At 42.2% G+C, this 21238-nt stretch overlaps 1 protein-coding gene across 1 annotated transcript; it reads right to left on the reverse strand.

The window, feature by feature from the left end:
- Positions 1-965: 965 nt before the first annotated feature.
- Positions 966-21011, reverse strand: LOC149280901 (SMAD family member 7-like). Its single transcript, XM_089499975.1, has 4 exons — positions 20540-21011; positions 18664-18717; positions 14920-14994; positions 966-1504 (listed from the first exon to the last, which is right to left on the reverse strand). The coding sequence occupies exons 1-4, from the start codon at positions 21009-21011 to the stop codon at positions 966-968; spliced, it is 1140 nt and encodes a 379-aa protein (XP_089356101.1).
- Between the last annotated feature and the right edge of the window lie 227 nt (positions 21012-21238).

Below are 21238 nucleotides of genomic sequence, written 5' to 3' on the forward strand. Positions count from 1 at the left end.
AAGTTAGATTGATATTTTTGAATATGCAAAACTTTAAAAGGGCAGCAGTCCTGTATTGGTTTATTTAAAACAACAAACCACGTGAACGGCCCCCCTTTCATGTGACACACAGCATGTTAGGGGCATCGGCCAAGAAGGGATGGGTAGGTGAGAAGTTTGCAGCTTTTTGTTTTTTTTCTTTTAAAATTTGGTCTTTATCGCCATAAAAACGGACAGATCACTGCAAACCGAGACTCCAAAAATTAGGTTTTTCCTATACCTCAAACACAACATCGTCTACTGGAAGTGGGGAGGCTTGATCCATACATCAAATAAGCAACTTCTAATGCAAAGTTACCAGTCATGCATAAGACATTGGTCTAGTGCAATGTTTTTTCAGTCTACATGTTGAAGAAAAAAAATCCTTAGCGTACCAATCACAACCACAGTTGAAGGGCAACTACAATTGCCACGACCTTGGCTAAGGACCACGAGAACTATAGTTTTGACACCTTCTACTGGGCTACAGGTTGGCTGCCATTTGTCTAGAGGGTTGAAAACCAAGATAAAAAGGTCTTGAGTACGTTTCAAGGTCATCCCCGTTCAATGGACTCTACCCAGTGGTGGAGGCATCTTCTAAAGCTTGGAAAGACAACTTTAACTCCAACACAAGCAGAGACGGGTCCTAGTGGTGGCCACCCTTAATAAAAACCCAAAATACTGATGTTCTCTCTACCCCTGGCAACACGGATACACTTCCAGACGTTCTGCTGCCCACTACCAGCTTGGTCACATAAGAGGTCATTAAACACCTGAAAGAAGAACCCCCCCCCAAAAAAAAAAAATACCTTTGACATAAGCTATTTCTCAAAACAAACAGACAAATAAAACATGAAAACAAAAACGTTTGCATGAAGAAGCAAGCACTCAGAAGGAAATATTAGCAGCAAAGTAGTCGAAAGTCCACATGTCCACTCGTGCCCGAGTCATCGGTTATTAAATATCACCTCCAACCAACATGGGCAGCTGCTGATGAACTGTCTCGTGTAGCACTGACCCCAGCCTTTCACGAAGCTTATCTGTACAGTGAACCCAGTCCACGGCTGTTGCATGAACTCATGGTCATTAGGTCTCTGCAAACTGTAAGCTTTCTCATAGTCAAACACTTTGATGGAGAATCCTGGGAAAACTTTATGGACCAATAACGTCCTAGAGTCGGGGTTGTCCAGTGTGGCCGACTTAATGAAGATTGGATAACTGCTGCGATTATAAACCCAGACACCGTCCACTTCCTTGGTCAACTGGATCCCGTAGCCGATTTTACTGCGGACCTTCTGGACCAGCTGACTTTTGTTGTCCGAATTTAGTTGTCCGAGGCAAAAGCCGTTCCCCTGAGGTAGATCGTAGAATATATCCAGGGAGGGCTCTTGGACAGAGTATAATCGACCCACTCTTATTTTCTCTTCCCAGTATGCCACCACGCACCAATGGGATGGGTCCCCAGACTCCTGAAGAAGTTGGGTATCTGTTAAGAGACAAAACAAGACATTTTTTGAATTTTTTTATTTTATTTATTTTTAGCCATTAAATTCACTATCAATTTAAATTCTAAATTAACCATTAAGTCAGATAACAGTTATTTTTTGGGGTTTTTGGGTTTTTTTACATTTTTTTTTTTATTAATCCCAAGCTAAAGAAGCAAAAAAACAAAAAATCAAACATGTATATAAAAAGGATTAAAATTCAAATGAATACATCGGTAAAACATCATTAACGAAAGCTGATCCGAAACCCAACTCATTTCCGGCTGATGTTCCAAACGCATTAAATGTGAAGGTTTAATACGGATAACGCGATATTCTATGGTTTGTTTATTATGGAGAGTTACGTAAAAAAAAAAAAAAAAAAAGTCTACAACATTTCTTGCTGGAGCCACGGTAATAAAAAAAGATATAACGAGCTATAACTCAGTACGTCAGCTGAGGTTATAGATCTCGCCAAGCTTATTAGTCTGTGGTGGACAAGGAGGAGACCGGAAATCTTGTATTTACAAGAAGGGGGGGACAAAAATGAATGTATTGTTCTTATCCAACTGTAAAGGAAATGTATCATTTTTATATTTATTTTTTTGGTGGCGCCATCTACAAGATGATCGGAGACAAACAAACCATAAAAATGGGGGCGATGGAACTCGACGACAGAGTGCTCAAAAATAGCAAACATTCCTCTGTAAGGGTTAATCTGGTGTTATTCTTTCAATATAGATTTTTTTTTCTAATATTATTATTAAAAACAAAAAAAAAAAAAAAAAAAAAAAAAAAAAAAAAAAAAAAAAAAAATCGGGACAATACACCAAGGATGTTCAGAAGGAATGGGGAGGGAAAACTGGGAAGGAAAAAAAAAAATCATATCAAGTAAGCTAGAGGAATTTAGGCAAGCTTAGGTGTGCCTCAACAGTCCCCCTTTTTAGGGCCTCACAATACTTTGTTTCAAATATCTTTACTGAAACCTGGCACCGGGCAGGGGAAAAAAAAATAAAAAAAAATGTTTAAAGCGTGGGGAGGGGGGTGAGGACGGGAGGAAATCTAGCTATAGGATCAAATTACCTTTAACCTAACCCTTTGAAACTACACTAAGTTTCAAACAATCAGAGGGAGAAGAATTTAGAGAGAGAAAAAAGTTACAAAGTAACTAACAAATTATTAAGCTACGTGGCTCTGTACCGCTCTATGATTGGTTTCCGGAGTACGAAGAAAAAATATATATATATAGGATTTTTTAAAAAAAAATAAATAGTGAAAACCTATTTAAACATGTCGCCTGAGGTCCACAAATACAGAGGTCGGAACAATGCATGCAAACAAAAATACCGACACAAAGCGTTTAATGAAAAGCAAAAACAAACAAAAAAAGTAATTTCAAAAACATCTGAAAAGGCAAAGGGTTTGCAGCCACCCTGTTGCGTGAAAGCAAATCCTTAAAGACTGCGCCCCCCCCCCCTTCATTTTGAGACCTCGCCAGTACACCCAGCAATTTGCAGACAGACGTCAGTAAAGAGAAGTTCTCAGATTATGGTTGCAGCCGAGCCCAGATAAATTGCAGGCTGTCTATGCTTATACTGTAACCCTTTCGTTGACTCAACAGAGGACAAAGAAAAAAAAAAATAGATTTCATAGGAGGAGAACAAGAGAGTGTGGTAGATGAGTGGAACGGACTCCCAGCAGAAGTGGTAGACTAGGCTAGCAGATCGCTGAACGTGACGGCGAAGGCCGGATCGCTAAAGGTTTCCTATTGCGGATACTTAAAAACCCCAAAAATATAGAAAGGAAAATGGAATGTTGAAGGTTACGGAAAGGGCATCGTAAGAGATCTTTTCAGACCACTCAAAATGTTTTAAAGAAAAAAAAAAGTGAATCTGCTTTCAAAAAGGCACTTGTCAAGGTAAGGGGGGATAAAAAGCAGGTATTGATTCAACCTTTCAGACGAAACCCCCCCCCCCCGCACACCGAATTGTGCTTTATAGTTGCAAATCTCTAGCTAGCAGAATAAAATTAAAATTCTTAAGAACCCGCCACAAATTCCTTTTTCGATTTTTTTTTCTCTTCTTTTTTAGTTTATTTTCATTTCCTATTCCCACACCCCAACATGAAAGAGACCCTTCCAGGAAAGAAGGGGGGCGTGGGTAGACGAGTCTCCGAGTGTTTGTGTACACATTACTGAATACCACATTACAAGCCGCTCACGGCCACTTACAAAGACTTATTAAATTGGTAGCAAGCAGAAAATATGTCAGCCTGGCCGGCTATGAACAGACCTTTATAGCAACAGTGGATACAGTTCATGAATGAATCCTACCAGATCCTTCAATTACTTCAAAAATACATTAAAACGTTAAAGAACTTTTTAATTAATCCGTTAATCCTGCTTACTATTAAATTCATAAAAGGGTTTTTAAAACAAGCAAAAAAATTTTTACATTGTTATATATATTTTGGACATTATATATATATATATATATATATATATATATATATATATATATATAAAAAATGAAGAAAAAAAAAATGTAAAAAAAAAAACCATGATCAAAGGGAACAGGCTGATTCCTTCTGAGTGTTTGGTGGATAAAGGTAAGCGTGTTTAAAGCAATAAAAAAAAAAAATAAAAAAAAAATAAAAAAAAATAATCCTGATGGTTCTAACCCTTTGTGATGCTAAATGAGGCCAATGTTCTTAAAAAGAGCCGAGCCTACGGTCTTTTCTGTGACTGACTGAGACAGAAAAAAAAATAAAAAAAAAAATCCATGTAACTAAACAAACCACTTGTTTGCCTGTCTCCAGCGGTTAGAAAAGAGCTAGCTACGTTCTTCACTTCCTCTGTCCCGGGATTCAATGTCTCATCAGCCATGCAAATTATATAGTGCTCTCTTTGTAAGAAGAAGTTTAACTCTGCTTAATAGCGAAATGCCTTAGAGGAAGGGTGGGTTCCAAAAGGAAGCCAAAACCCATTCACAATATATTTACAGTATGCGTGATGCTAGAGTGGGTTTTTTTTTTTGTTTGTTTTTTTAACTCTTTGCTATTTTAAAGACATGGCGGGTACATCTCAACCCCATAAGCGCCTAAAAATAAAAAAAAAAATAAAAAAAAACAATCAAAAAAAGGGGGGGGCACTATTTACTTTTGCACTTTATCCAAAAAAAAAGTAGATTCCGCCTATTTTTAACTATATACCTGCATTTTTAACCCCTTATGTGCCACTGAGGTGCAACGCGTCGCCTTCTAAGATGCAAATATACCGCAAACGCCATAGATCGCGCCCTTGATTTCTAAACTGGGGGGGGGCACTAGGGAAAAAATAAAGCAGTGGGTTTACAAGACAAGAAAAAAAAAAAAAAAGAAAGAAATTCTGCCAACTAAATGCAGAAAAGGCCCCTTAAGGGGTCAGGATGACAGAAGAAAAACAAGCACATAAAGACCTCGCGGAATAGAGCGCTCCGAGCCGCTAGAACAGGCTGTTTTGTGCTACAATGAAAGTAACATTTCTTCGGAAAAGGAACCAAAGCATTCAAGGGTCACATTAACCAGTTTTTTTTTTACGTTTGTAGAGCCCTGGGGCAAAATATGTTCAATCTAAAGCAAACACATTACTGCTGGCAGACAGGGGTTAAATCTAAAGCAGGGGCTTGTAGCCGATTGGACTACGGTTTCGTGGCACCATATCCAAAAGGTATAATTATATACACATTCCAACCAAATAATGAATCGCAAAAAGCAGGTATCAGTCACCCAGACCATTCATTCGGTTACCCTGGACCGCGTAAACATCAATACCGGGCAGGCAGCCGTAAAGCAGTGCTGTTGTGCTGCACTCGCTTAGAATATATAAGTAAGCAAAGCAGATGTGGTGCAGATTGAAATAAAACAATGTATCAAAACATAAATACCATTTAGGATGGGGGTGCAGACTTTTGGCAGAGAGCACCACCCCAGTTTTATGTTTTTTTCTTTTAAACGAAGCAAAGCAATGGAACCAAAAGGGCGGCTTCTAGGTTTGAGATTTTTGTTTGAGTTAAGATGTGGTTAGAATGTTTTCCTTGAAAGCCCTGACCTCAAACTCAGCCATAGTGTAAATGTATATTATCACGTGTTTACAGCTACAGGCCCAGACGTTCTCAGCATTTAAAACTAAGATGACAAACCACCCACAAAAAAAATTAAAAAAATTATATTATATTAATATATATATATATATATATATATATATATATATATATATATATATATATATATATATATATATATATATATATATAAATAAAGACTGAACTTTGCATTTAACGTGGAAAAAAGTAAAAAATGACCCTACAAAAATTAGGATTATTTCAAGAACTGAAAGTACCTGAAAAGGTACTTTTTTTTTTTAGAACCCATAAAACAAACAAAAAAAAAAGTTAAATTCCATACTGCCAAAACCCCCTGGAATTTATTGCGATCGATACAATAATGCAGGCGCTCGATCTGATAAGGAGCAGAGTTAAAAGGCACTCTTTATTTTTCCTCCCCATGCCTCTCCTCTCCTCCCTTCCAATCTTTTTCGTTTGTCTCTCTTTGCAGTGGAATATTAGGCCATTGCGCCACTACTTAGAGGGAAGAAAAAAAAACAAAAAAAAAAAACGAAAAAAAAAAAACGCAGCCAGGTTGGAGACAGTGTGCAGACTGAAAAAGTTAATGATTACTTCTGTCTGCCTTGATAATCTAATCACGTCTCCTGAGCACATGCTAAGCTCACAGCCACACACAGCCACACGCACCCTCACGCATCCTCCTCCCCGCTTCTCACGCTGAAAACCCCTTTCAGAACGCACGCCGCGGTGGAAAAAATGGGTTGGAATTTCAAGAACTTCTTATCCTGGGGTCCCCGTTTCTCACCCCTCTGGTTAGACCCCGACCTGAAACATCGTTTCTTGTCAGCGGATACCATTTAAAAAAATTGCTTGCTTAGAACGTGCTTTTCCATTCTTTGTATAATTATATCGCATCACTGATGATGTCACAGCATTCTAATTTAGAACATCTGCAAGAACAGAGCTACCCCAGTGACCCTAAAACCCAAGTCTACCGATGGGAAGATTGGTGTGTAGCGATATATACCGGACCCCGCGGCTGCGCATGCTCTATGTTATAAGGACTGGGGGGGGGGGGGGGGGCGCTTTATATTCTGAAGACCTGTCAGGCAACAACGTCTGCACAGAGACAGCGACCCAGCCGTGGTGGCTACAGATAAGCATCTAACCACCTTTGTGAACGTCAGCGGAATTCACTGAATACTCGCGTCGGGGGTTAAAGTACAGAAGACACGAAACGCTTACGTTATTTTCCTTATGGCAGCCGGAGGACTTTTAAAAATGGCCGCCGGCACACCTGGCGGGGTTTATTAGTAGCGTGATGACAAATATTAAATAGCTTAATAATAGTAATAATAATGTTAGATTTGATTGTCCCTTAAAGTATATTTATACAGTTGACGGGGGGGGGGGGCAGCCATGTTGAATTATCAATACATTACACCTGGCCCTTGGGTATAGTAGGTTTTAAAAACCATCATTGATCCGATTTGCCTCATAACCCCGACTAATAAAGATAAAGATGGCTGCTCCGCCATAACGTTAAGATAATAGGAGGCTCTTTGTAGCCGATTCGCATAAAGGAAGATCTGTATTCCGCCCCGGTGCTCTCAATAAGCTCTGCGCTGTCTAAATGGTAACGTGCGAGGAATCTTTTACACGAAGGAAGCGAGTTTAACAATCAAAAGACAGAAGAAAGACAGCTCTCCGCCGTGGCCCTTGTAATGATTATTTAACCCCAAGTGAAACAGTTACAGCCATACAACCAACCCCCCCCCATGGCTTGTGTGTGCTTAAAGAAGTGGCTTTGGACAGATTAAATCTTTGAAGGAATGTCCCGCTCTGAAGGGCGTGTAGCGGATTTTATTGCCGGCGACAATTAAGTCAGAAAACTTTTTTTGCGTGTATGGCTACAAAGCTTTAAAAGCTTCAAGCGCAGGAGAACCCGGCCAGCACCCAGGAGAACCCGGCCAGCACCCAGGAGAACCCGGCCAGCACCCAGGAGAACCCGGCCAGCACCCAGGAGAACCGTAGACCTTATATTTCCATGAATGCCCCATTCTTTTTTCTTTTTTCTTTCTTTAGGGTGGCTGTTGGCGCGAGACCGCGGAAAGGGTTAATCTCGACATCCCAACTCGCTGTACTTAGATCAAGAGCAACAGCGGCGCATTTTTCTCTTGGTTCTAATTAATGAACTCCAAGAAACCGTAACTAGAAGGGAGTGAAACAAAAGCCAGCCACTGGGATGCTATTGTTACAGATTAGACCGTGCCTGGGTAAAGTCTGGCCTTTATGTCTGATTAATCTTATGGAACAAAACAGACCATTTAGATCAAGTATACACAAGCGAACGCGCCCTAGGAAAGAAAGAAAGGGGGGTGGGTACATCTTAAGTATACAACTTTACTCCGCAAGACAGCCCTAATAGCAATACAAGACAAAGGAACACACAAAAAAACACTAAACTGTACATTTAACCAAAATACTGCTTAACACATCTTTAATTTCTCATATTTTTTTATTATTATTATTACCTTCAAGTTATATACTCACTCTGTAGGCTTATTATATTTATATTAATTTTTTATATTTTAACAATATATATATATATATATATATATATAGTTTGGCAACAAGGTGAAAAGTCTAAGGCCAGAGCAAACTAAGAAGGAAAAAAAATAAAAAAATAAAAATTTGTAATTTTTAAAAAGTTAGACCCAAAATAAAGACCCTGGGTGGGGAACCTAAAGCGGCCAAACCAAAGTTAGCTCTAGGCCAACAAACTTCTTTGGCCTCAAAAGTTTGGGGAAGGAAGCAAAATAAAAGCATGAAAGATTCTTTAGTAAATTGATAGCGTAAAGAAATGGCCTTCAACATTTTTAAACTAGAGATGACCTGCGAGATATATATATATATATATATATATATATATATATATATATATATATATATATATATATATATTATTTTTTTTATAAATTATACAAATAAAGTACTCCAGAACTTGGTGTATTTTTTTTTTCTCTTTCACCAAGTGAATAAGAGCTTTTAATACTTTCCTCAAGAGCATTTTTTTTTTTTTTTTTTTTTAATTATTTTTCTTATTCTGGCAACATTTTTAGAGGGGATGATGCAATTTCCTATGCTGTTTCATTATTTCCTTTTAACCAACAAGGTGAAAGCTATTACTATAATAATAATAATAATAAAAAAAAAATTTTAAAATTTTGTTTAAAAAATTCCATCGATCGAGTTTTTACGGCAGAATAAGTTATCAGTAAAAAAATAATAATAATAAAAAAAAAATTTCTTGATCCAGGATCCAATAGAGGGAAAAAACATGAACTAAAATTTTGGAGCTCAAGAACCTCAAAGTAAGAGGATACAAAGAGGCCAATTGAAAGCGTATGAGATCATTTATACCACCGTGCATTAAAAACAAGGGATTATGGGTATTTTCATGTGTTTGGGTCCCGCTCCACAGTCAAAGAAGACAGGTTTCCAAACTGGTGACAGTGATGACAGACCAAAAAAAAAAACAAACCACAAGGTATCAACGGAATAATGTCTCAACCCAACAATGAAGAGACGCCATGTGTGCCCAACATTCCGCATTAGAATCATAGAAGACAACAGAGTATCGGAGGTGGACTGTCCCAATCCGAGACCTTTTTAAATGAAGAATGAGGGCTAAAGTAACAGAATAGTAGTAATTATAACGCAAGGTGTTTTTTTGTTTTGTTTTTTATCTTTTTTTTTTTTTAGAATTAGAATGCAGCGATATGGAAGTTTTAGGAGCCCCCCCCCCCCCCAAATGCGAATCTTATTTATACTTGCGTGTCCCAACTAAATCGAGGCCAACGGAGCAGAAGCTCATATCTTTGGATCTGAAAATAAACTGAAAAGGAAGCTGGTCTGTGACACCCATGCAGCCAGCCAGACTACTGCGTGGGTTATTCAATCCCGCTTAAATGAGACGCGAGTGTTGGCAGTGACCTCTGGATGGCCTCGTTTTCTGTATTCCCCGAGACGCCTCGTTCCCACAGGTCACTGGGAGACGGCACCAGCTGGAATTCAGGGTTCACCTTCTAAACATGCGCGGTCACATAGTTGATAACGCTGGCGGCGGTTGCCTGATATTATGGGAATATCAAGCGCACCGAGCCGTGGCGAAATGTGACCCAAACATTTGCGTAGAAATGAGACCCCCCCATCCTTAAAGGGACAGAACAACTTAATTTTATTTATTTATTTTGCTTTGGCTATGTACAGAAAACGTTCCCGGCGGAGCTGTCCATGGAGAGCCGTCGCTTTCAGGAACTATGTATACATATAGTAAAGAACCAGACGTCCTACCGATTACAGCAGAGAAGAAATATGTATATAAAGGGGGGGAAAAAAAAAAAAGTTTTCCAAGAAGATCAGGATTCTAAACTCAGTCTCCCGGAGAGCTTACAAGAGCTTAAGTAAGCGGACTGCGTTAGCCAACACTATTTAAGGTTAGCTTTAAAAGCAATCTCCTTTTAGCGATAGCAAAGGGGGGGGGGGCGGCGGAATCTACAGAAAACCAATTCATTGGCAATGAAACAATGTAGCAAAGAAATGGAGAAGCCCCCCCCCCAAAAAAAACAGTATCCAGATTCACGAAAGGAGAAGAAATGAAAAGCTACAATCCGATACGAATCCCACTCGTTGGAAGCCCACCCTAGCGGCTCCGAGAAGCTCTATGCCAAGAAGAGAACGCCTGAGACCAAAGAGACGCGCAGCGCTAGCCAAATCCCACTTCACTAGCCTGGTCTCTTACAGCCACGGTCAGCTGATACGTTCTTTAGAGCCGTACACCCAGCCTGGCAGGCAACCAAAGCCTTTACTCGGTCATCCTGCCATTAACCCCCCGATAACCTCCCTTTGTCCTGACCACACAAAAACTCGCTCTACCCTCACGTCGCCCTTTGACCGCCGCCGTTATCAGGCTCCTCCGCGTCCAGACCGACGGGTATTGCGAATGTTTTTACTTTTACAAACCAGTGCATTCGTATATTTGCTACTCTGGGTGGGCAAAAACCGCTTTCCAAAAAGGATTCTTCTTCCGGGACAATCGCATGGCGGGCGATGTAGGACGTTGGGGGGGGGGGGGGTGCGACGCAAGCGGTGGGATAGAGGACACCTTTACAAACCTCAATGAAAACGGCACAGAACGTCGGATTGTGGTTCATTAGTAACAAGAAACTGTATCCAAGTCAATCGTCCGCGTCTCGCGAACGCACAGCTCGGGGGGAAAAAAAGTTGGTTCTCAGCACTGATAGAGATGCCACTTGTGATCAAAGGAGCACAGAAGCATTCCAGGCTTGTCTGCTATGTTATAATGAACCACAAGTGAGAGAGACATCATTGCTTTTGTGGCCAGGGTGAAAAGATCGCTAATTCACAGCGGGTTCACCAGTTCTAGAATGGAACTTTCGTTTTTTGGGGGGTTTTTTCCCCTATAGATATCTGCTGTATACGTTCCCAAGCTTCATACAAGCCTAGCTCGTGGAGCATAAACTTCTAAAAGAACTCAACAAATGCTGGTGGAAGACCAAGGATGAACTTCCAAAAGGGTTCAAAACCCAACACCGCATGCCAGACACGTAGGACCATACGCAACGTTCTCATCCGAGAAGGCGTTTAGAGGTTTATTCCCTAGACAGTAAATTGCAGAGAGATTTATCCAGGGCCGGTGTGGCCCTTCGTGCAGAAGAACTTGCTCTGGTGGCCATAATTTAGTTACGATGTGAAGCAGAAACATCTCAGGGTGGATGAGCCGGATAGCGTGGTGTGTTTCAGGGCTGGCCGCGTCATTTTGGTGGGTGCTGCCATGAGACCCGGTCGGGACCTTTGACTAAGCTCGTTTACGCGCTTAGAGGGAGTTGGACAGAGTTTTAAGAGCATGAGAATCGATTTAGTCCCCTTTTCTAAAGGAACACACCCTTTCACGGCTCAACTCTGTAATTTAACTCTGCCATTAAAAAAAAAAAAAAAAAAAAAAAAAAAAAAAAAAAAGATTTCTTAACCCTTTGAGGCTTTTGTAACATGAGTAAGCTTACAAAAAAAAAAAAAAAACAAATTGTAAAAAACACAGCAAAAAAGTCAATACGGTCTCCAAAGTTCTAGAAGGCATCTAGATCCAGCTTCTATACATATTCATATATTTTTGGGGGGCTACCACTCACATAACTCTAAGCATAAGGTTCTTGCTACTCCAAAGGTAGCTTTTACCCACCAGTAATGGGCTACCCAGCATGTTACGGAATGCCGTCGATACACCGCACACATCGTCGGCATTTAAAGAGTTAAGGTTAAAGCCCACGCAAGTCATTTCTCCACCAAGATCAGCTTCTCTTAAGAAGGGGGGGGGGGCAGTTCCATATAGAACATGAAAGGGCAGCTCCAGTGAATTAGAGGTCACTTCTGTGCTTTCCAGGAGGAACCAGTTCTTTTGTGAGGGGGCCCTCCAGGGATTGGGATTTTAGCATTCACATTTTTTTTTTTCTTCCTTTGCCAAAGGAATCAAATCTCTGGCTCCAGCCTCCCGAGTCCCGACCTTCCTCCCCCATTCATTAAGCCAGCTCACTGCTGCAAGACCCAGCCAGGAGCTGGGGAGAGGAGGGCAGAATAAAAAAAATAGAAAAGAAAAAACACATAAAATAAGAAAAAAGAAAATGCAACTCGCACAGTCTGCCTCTTATTGGGCACAGCCCCGTTTGCACATTTTTTTTTATTTATTTTTTTTATTTATTTTTTTTACATCTGACTGCCAGGGCAGATCAGCAGAACCGTCACAGCTGCCGACCTCTTTTTGATACTTTTGATAAATAAATAAAAAATAAATACATTTTGTAGCAAATCTTGAAATGCTACACACGGATCCTATAAGAGTCCCGCATTGTATTGACAATAATAGGCGTCACAAAATATTTGGGTCTGGTTTCTAGGTGTCTAGTCACATAAGACAATGGCTTGTTTACATGGTAGCTCTATTGTGGGGCATGGGAACCATACATTAAAGTGTGTAATATATATATTATATATACACACACACACACACACACACACACAAAACCGTACAGCACAGCTAAAGAGGGAGCCCGCAAAGGATTCTGGGTATGACAATGTTAAGAGATTTTATTTGCATCTGGTGAATAGGAAAGGTTATTATGCCAAAAATTTCCAACAGACACTAGAAACACAAAAAAATAATAAAAAGGGACCTTTAGATAAATTAACCAAACACACAGAAAAGAACAAGGACAATTAGAAAAAAGGTGAAGCGAAACAGTATTTAGTGCAACTGATTAGTGGATTTTTTTCCCCAATTTTTTTTTTCCCCCCTTTTTTTTTCTTCTCTCCTGCAGACCCGTACTTTTGCCTCTTGGGGTTGAACATTAAAGAACTACGCAAACCAAGCAGAATAAGGGCCGCTAGTAAATCAAGACTTAATATAAAACAAATGCCCTTTCATGTGGAGGAACTTGGCGGGGTTTCAGGACTTGCATATTTAACCGTATTCCTTCATGAATCAACACTCGCTGTTTGGACTTTTGTGCTCGGGAAGATCAAGAAAGGAAAGATGGAGAAGAGTTTGGGTTCTGTTCCAAAAAAACCCAGCTACCTACAAAAAAAAAAAACATGACCTTTCTGAACCAGCAGAACCCGATACCCCCCTTACCAAAAAAAGACTTTAAAAAAAAAAACCGACACCAAGTGGTTCTAAAGTAGTTATTCCCAAAAACTTTTAATAAAGTCACCTGTTTTCAAGCAGCGATGGCACAGAGTCCAATATAAGCAAAAATCGCTCAAATATAAGATTCTCAGACATAAAACGCAAACAGATCATTTAAGTCGGAACGCAGACTCAGGACTGAGCGTTCCAAACATTAACAAGTTCTAAAGAGCGGCTGGTAACATCTTGTTCTGGCGCATGCACTATAAACCCTTCGCCTTATCGCCGATGCCCGCCATTGCGGCATGATGGGAGTTGTAGTTCGCCGAAGCGTAGGCTTAGTTGCCATTTCACCGCCCCCCTCGCTCCTGACCGGTTACATGAGCTCCTTATAAGACTTTTACACAAGTTTCTGCAGCAACACCCATAAAAATCTGTCCATTACTTTAAATTCCTTTTTAAAGCCTTTGTAGGCTCCAGAGACTCCACACACACAAAAAAAAGGCAGGGTAGGGGGAAGAAGGAGTGTCACGAAATAAGAGAAACCTTGACTTCACCGGTTTAAAGACGCCAGATTAAATTACACAAGAAAGCTCCACTTAACTATGAGTGGCGCATGGGCGTGCAGCTCCGATTCGCGCGTTGCATGCCACCTCTGGTATCCAAAAAAAAAAAAATGAAGGTATTTCTATCCAGGTTGTTAATTCCTACAGCACAAGCCTCCTCTTTATTTGCCTTTTCCAGCATCAGACCAGACGCTCAAGATGTTATCAATAACAAAACTTTCGACTACTACCCCACCTCCCCTGAACCTGCTCCATGGGGGATAAGAACTTTCAGTAGATCAGCTCTACCTTGAAGCCTTCATCTTAAAAGATCTGATAAGACCGACTTGGAGAATGTGAAATATTATGGAGAATAAACCACAACATTCCATTAACTCTCCGTTCACCAAAGTATAAGCCAGGGTAACAAAACAAATTAAATAAACAAAGAAATGAGTGAGCACCAGACAAGGGCAGCCACTAGCACCCCAACTACTACACTGGCAGCCATCTTTATCTTATGAGAATTACAGTGTGGGGCGACTTAAATGGACTACGTTTGGTCACCTCTACATTCTCATAACGCTTCCATTCTACCCAACACTAACAAGAGCTTTTACGGATATGACATCTGGAATACGGACCGTCGAGGCTCTCGGCAAAATCCTTAATGAAGACGTAAGAAGAATTTACTGGCGATATCTGCTTTTGATTTCTCTTTCTTTCTTATAGACGCAGGGCCTGCTAACTCATAACAACCCAATTAAGATTTACCCCGTCCGGCTTTAACAACTTCAGATTCCGCTAAATGCCTTGTAAAAAAAACGCTCCAGCCTTTGGGGTTACCGTAGCCAAGCAAGCTAATTGCACGAAAAGCAAAGCCCCCTCTGCCCCCGACTCCCACACAAGCGACGATAAACAAGATTACGAAAGTTCCAAAAAAAATGTATCATAATAGCTACATAAGAATCAAAATGTAGAGATCGGCATAAAATGCTCCAAAAAAGTATAACAAAACAAAAAAAAGGCTACATTTTATATTGAAATGAATGGAATGGAAATCTTACCCGACAGCCCCTCAGGGGCCACATAATTTGTTCCCCCAGTTTCAGTGGAGGAAGGTACAGAGTCTGGTTGATCCGCTGTGAAGAAAGAAAAAAAGTATGCGTTAATACAATGTATAGAATGGATATATGCAATGTATAGAGTCACAACTTTACCAAAAAGAAAGAAAAAAACATCAGAAAGAAACAGACTTTTAATTCAAGTATGCAATAAAAACATAAAAAAAGTGCCATTCTTATAAAAAATAAAAAAACGGAGGCAGCAGAGCATCCTTTAGGCACAGAACAGACGAGAGCCGATCTAATGGCCCATGAACGGGTTAAGGAACAACATCTGTCATTTATTAGCCAAACGCATGCTTTTAGGTGTTCTCTCGCTCTATGGAGTCTGCAGGCTTCCTTTCTGGGAGAAGCAGAAACACTCGAAAAAGTTAGAAAGGAACTTCATCGAAAGCTCTACTAATTAGCTTAGGGTAAGGTATGTGGAACAGCCTCCCAGCAGAAGTGGTAGAGGGCAATACAGGGACATGCATGGGATAGACATACGGCTCCTGAGTCTAAGACAACAACTGATTAAAGATCTTTACACAGCAGGAGAAACTGGCAGACTAGACGGGGGCCGAATAAGGGCCGATGTCAAAGGCCTTTTGCTTATGCCTGTTCAGCTCCTCTGGTACCCAAAATGGTTAAAAGTACATCCAACGAGAGGTTAATTGGGGCAAAAGACTAACGAGGAACGGGAATTTACAGTTTAACAGGATACAGTCAATCGAAGTTTAACAATGGAGGAGACAGGAAGCGGAGTCGCTGGTGAAATACCGCGGGGTACGCTTTCTAAACGTCTTCCAGGAGGGGTTTGAAACGTCCCAAGGAAGCATTTGCGTTCCTTTCGTCACTAGTTAGGTAAACGGCCAGAGCCGAAGCGTTAGAGCGCAATAGATTCGGACATGCGCGCCAACGATCCGCGAAACGCGTCGGGCGCTTCCATCCCCGCGGCAAGCAGCTCGGCTCCCACGTGCAGCGACGCCTCGGGATATACGATTTCAGGAACTTGGCCGCGTATCAGCACGAAACAAAAAAAAAAATCTCCCGTACGTGCGCCTGGTACACGGGATATAACGGGGAAGCCGATCGCGGGTACTGAAAGCGGAGTCGACTACAACTCTCACTCTGTATGATGGGAGTTGCAGTCGTAGTGGCCGAGATACCCAACATCCATACCATGCCTGGGCAAACAAACAGCCAAATAACAAAAAGCATTAACAGCGCAACCCTCTAACTGAAAAGGGCAGCTGAGGATTGTGGGAGTTGTAGTTGGATGACTCAGATTCCCATCAACCCTATCATTCCACCCAGGACTAACTAGGACCACCAATCGCCGCTCTGTTTAATATTAGTAATTGTGGCAAAATTACCACCTAACCTTGGAGTCAATCTTAGTTAACCCTTTACTCAGCAAACCGCCGTCTCATTCGCCGGAGGAGAGCGAACGCGGCCGTCTCGCTCCTTGTTAAACTGGTTATTATTTAATAGTTTTCCATTACAAAACGATGATCCCCATTCTCACCTAGTAACCAGAAACAAACAGATGGAACACACAGCTTTGCCTGCCCAAAAAATAAAGTTACGCATCAGGAGCAGGCATTTCAAGGAGCATCCTAAGACTTCCTTTGGCCTCTGTGACCCCAAAACGGCACTCGAGCCCTCTAAAAACGCCCGTCGGGGGTGCTGCCTACACCACGAGACGTGAAATGCACATTTTCTGCGGGAACGATCGAGGCCTCGAGAAACAAAATGCAATCCCCGTCGCTTTCCAGGAAAGCGATTCCGCTTCTAGCACTGGGGGGGGGGGGGGGCAGCTGCGTTTTCTTGTACCCAGCGGAGACATTGACCGATTAGAAGAAACAGATAAAGCCGAGAGGAACCCAGGAGTAAAACTAATAATAAAACGCCAGACGCAAGCAATAACTACCTAGCCACCAGGAGACAGAGTGCCCGGAGGTGCGGGAATAAGGAGCATTAACCGCTTGACAGCCAGGTCAATACGATGCTGAGCATTATCCCATTCCCTGCGGCACCCGAGGAGTTAAAGATCCAAGGTGCACCGGTCCATTAAAGACCCAACACACGTAAAGCACCATGAATGAACACTGACCATGATTCACGATGACAACCGAATGGAGTGACTGAATGAAACCAACAGTTTGTCACATTCTCACACCGGGCCAGCGGCACAACCGGCCCATTTTACATTAAACCCCCCGGACCCGTCCACGGTGTATTTGTCTGTTGCCTTCCGACAGGCGCTTTTAATCACTTCCTCGCAGCTGCCGAGTAACTTTTCCTTTCCTGAGCGCAGACTAGCATTCGCACCATCATCACATGCATCAACCAGAGAACTTGGCCTACGCGAGCCATTGGATTTGCCAAGCTTCTCTCCGAAATTACCCCCCCCGGTCTAATTACCGAGAGGATACAAGGCACCCAATCACTTATCTGAACCAGCAAAGCACAGAAATAAAATGGATTTACAGGGTCAGCAAACCAAATTTTGGGCCATATTTAGAAAACAGAGGTCCTTAAAGCCAAAGACTCCACCTGTATAGCAGCGGAATAGAGGAGGGATTTTTGGGGGGACCTCCGGATAAAGATTATTATGGGGGCCACCATGAAAACACCCTGGCCATTAGCTGCCGGATACCGGTTAGCAACACAAAGAATAGCACGTTAATGGACTTTAATAGGATAAATACGTGTCAACGGGCAGAAAAACCCATAGTTAACCGGGATAACCCCTCACCATTCAACGGTATCCCTCGGCAGATATCCCTACTGCATGGGGAGGAAAAGGAACGCAGTTGGCCATAATGGTTAAAAAAAAAAAAAAAAAGCGTAAGCCGCTGTTTTATGGTAGCTGGAAGTGATGCTCGAGTCTCTTAATTGTTGCGTGACATTAAAGATATAAATCGCAAATAAAAGGGCCCGCGAGCTAATCAATACTTGGGAACGTTCCATCTCAAGACCGAGATACGAGGTGACTCAGTGACCACTCCTAGACATTAGACACACATCCGATATATCTGGAGACTTCCCTCTCTGCCCACAATAGCAGCCTTATTTATCTAGCACAAGGTGAGACAGATGCCAGCAAGAGATTTACACAGGCGACTCTAAAGCACTGGTGCCAGTTTAAAATGGGCTTTTGCCCTGGCAGACAGCCCGTTAATTACAGCAACAGGCACGCCAGAACCTGCTTTTAACTACTCGAGTGCCATGCTCATTGCCCATCGGATAAGTAGTTCCCGGACTTCATTGGCAGCATAATTGCCCGCAACAGTTTCCACATCAACATTTTAATTTAAAAAAAAAAAAAAAAAAATCCAAGAAAAATATATATATAGATATTTTTTTTAATAGTCATTTTAATATTTGCACATTTCCAGACATACACCAAAAAATACAAATATTCTACAACATTCGTAAGATTCCGTAAAAAAAAAAAAAAAAAAAAAAATCTTTTAAATGTTGTAAAAGGGCTTCAAATTTTATTACAAAAAAAAACTTCGAAAAAGGCCATAAAATCATAAAACAGACAAAACCAAAAAAAAAAAAAAAAAAAAAAGCAGAAAACATCTTAAAAAAAGCACTGAAATAAAAAAAAAAGTGGAAAATATTTTGTAATAAAAAACTTTTTTTTTTTAAAAAAAAAAAAGGAAAGCCAGACTACTTTGATAAAAAAGAACTCACCAGTCGGTTTGAGAAAATCCATTGGATATCTTGTGTAAGGAGGTGGGGGTGATTCTGAAATAAAAAAAGTAGAAAGGAAAAATAAAAAGCCAGCCATGTGAAAAAAAAATAAAAAATTAGGAGAGAGAGAGATAGAAACTTATGATAACACTGGTATTCTTTAAGCCAAACTGTTTGTGTAAGCTCAGAGGGTTGTAGGCAGGACAGCAGGCGGTGACTGCCTTGATATTTAGCTGTCAGATAAACAAATGAGGCTGCCTGGCGCCAGGGCCCCAGCTATCTGCCTCTCTGGCTGTCTGAACAGAGCCTCCCTAGTGCAAATCACCAGCTGATTCCCAGTGCCTGATAATCCTCTGCTGCCTGCACATACATTTAACATTGCACAGAAAGGGAAAAGAGGGGGGGGGGGGGGGGAGAAAACCCTAGTGACATTTAAACCCCCTCCCCTACATTCTCTTCCTTTATTTCTGCCCTCTTTACAAACAATGTCTGTGTATTGACATCAGCTATTAAATACCCCCCCTATCCATACATGCTAAACCCCCCCCATTAGGCTACATTTCTGTAAAGTTACAATGTATCCAATTCCGCAAGAATATAACATTTTTAATGGAAACAAAGTTTACGCATGCGCTTGTTACAATGTTGCATTTAACCAATTGTGCTTTGATACATTGTTGCAATTAATCATAACATACCTGGGATTTAAAGGGACATACCCTTCCAAAAAGGCTAATAATAGATATAAATCCATCATTCCAATACAGGCCGCAATCTAATCAAATAGAATATTATGGGAAACTGCAGTAGGATTGCCCTACTTTAACCCCTGGGGTGCTGCACCATCAACAATGACTTTGATTGTTCACACAAGTCAATCGGTCACCTTTGTGCAGACTACCTGAATTACCAGAACGCAAAAGGTATTGAGACCCAGCCAGACTGTGCATAGATATACAGAGAAAGGGCGACAAAAGGAAAGGGCGACAAAAGGAATGCTTCTTTGTAATGCAGAGCTGGCCTGATGGGCGCTGGGACACTGGTTAAGGAGTCCGCAGACAGATGTGTATTTGACCGTATATGTCACAATATATAGAATTTTGAGTCTCGGAAGTTCTCGGTCGGACCCTTAAATGTAACCCAAACATCAACACAATCAGGTGTATGAATAACCGAGACTTTCGAAGAAAAGGCTTGTAAGAAGGACACTACCCCCCCCCCCCCCAGGGTTTCCTTTAACATCTGGTTAATATGTATCACCAAATGGACAATTTAAGACATGAAGTGTCCTCTGCAATATCCCACCCCAGAGAGGACATGAGACATTCTATTCTTGAATTGGGGGTGCATCTTACCAACCCCCAGGCATCAGGGCAGGGTACCAGTATTTGGGCTTCATAATTACACTATACAGACATTCACTGCCATTACCTCCTCTGCTGGGCACTAGAAAAGAAATTCAGGGACTAGACTGGAATATCCAAGTCAGTAAGGAGGAGAGCGGATATAGACATGGGGCATTTAGGGGGTTAGACGGGTCATTTGGTTTCACAGAAACTACCCAATGACACAAGATGGGTATTAAGGATGAGACACAATCTGGGCATTGGAAAGGAGACGTTGGCACAGGCCGGCCATTAGGAAGGAGTCGGTGCCAGCAGTGGGGTATTAGGAAATCATACAGTGAGGGAATTAGGAAGGAGACAGAGGCAGAGCCTGGATATTAAAAAGAAGACAGTTGGGGTATTCGGAATGAGTCAGTGTGTGGCACGGGTCATTGGCAGCACCCCAGGGGTATCATCACCCATACCCGGGTCTCAGAGCCTTGTCCAGGGGTAGCCCGCGCCCCCCCCCATTCCCAGGAGCAGCCCCATACCTAGCTCGCAGAGCCGGCTCAGGTGGTGCGGGTTGCAGCAGACCAGCTCCGGGTTGTTCTTTCCATAGGACTCGCAGCAGCTCAGCCTCTTGACCTCGGACGAATGGCGGAGATCCGGCCACCTGAAGACCTTGCAGAGCAGCAGGGGCAGGGAGAAGGGCTGCTGGCCGAGCCTGGAGTCCAGTTTGGCCGCGGGCAGCAGGAGGCAGGGGCTGCGGGCTCCCCCTTTAGTCTCCACCGCCTGCAGCAGCCCCTCCAGCTGCCTCTCCTTGAGCCGCTTGAGCACCGAGTGGGTGAGGGCTTTCAGTTCAGCCTCCGACCCCAGCTGAGCCTTGGACACCTTGGCAGACTTGGCCATGCAGCAGCTCCCGGCTCCATGCACCCTGCTCTCGCCTTCCCCTTCTCCCGTCTCCCCGGGAGCTCGGCTCCGCCAGAGTCGCCGGACGAGCACCGATCGTTTGGTCCTGAACATGCGGGACGAGAGCAGGGCTTCCCGGCTAAAAAACGTGCATGACGCCCGCAAATCATGAAGGATCCTGGAGCCGAGGCCGGGCAGAGACCAGCAGCAGCAGCCCAGGAGGATCGAAGGGGACTGGGGATCCGACAAGCCAAAGCGATCTGGAACATACGCCAGTCTCTTGGATTGGGAGATCCTCCTCAACGTTCCAAGAACCGAATCCCGAGTATCCTCCTTAACGA

Source organism: Sceloporus occidentalis, unplaced genomic scaffold, assembly GCF_023333645.1.
Source record: "Sceloporus occidentalis isolate IW3139 unplaced genomic scaffold, rSceOcc1.0.p SCAF_144, whole genome shotgun sequence".
Lineage (NCBI taxonomy): Eukaryota > Metazoa > Chordata > Lepidosauria > Squamata > Phrynosomatidae > Sceloporus > Sceloporus occidentalis.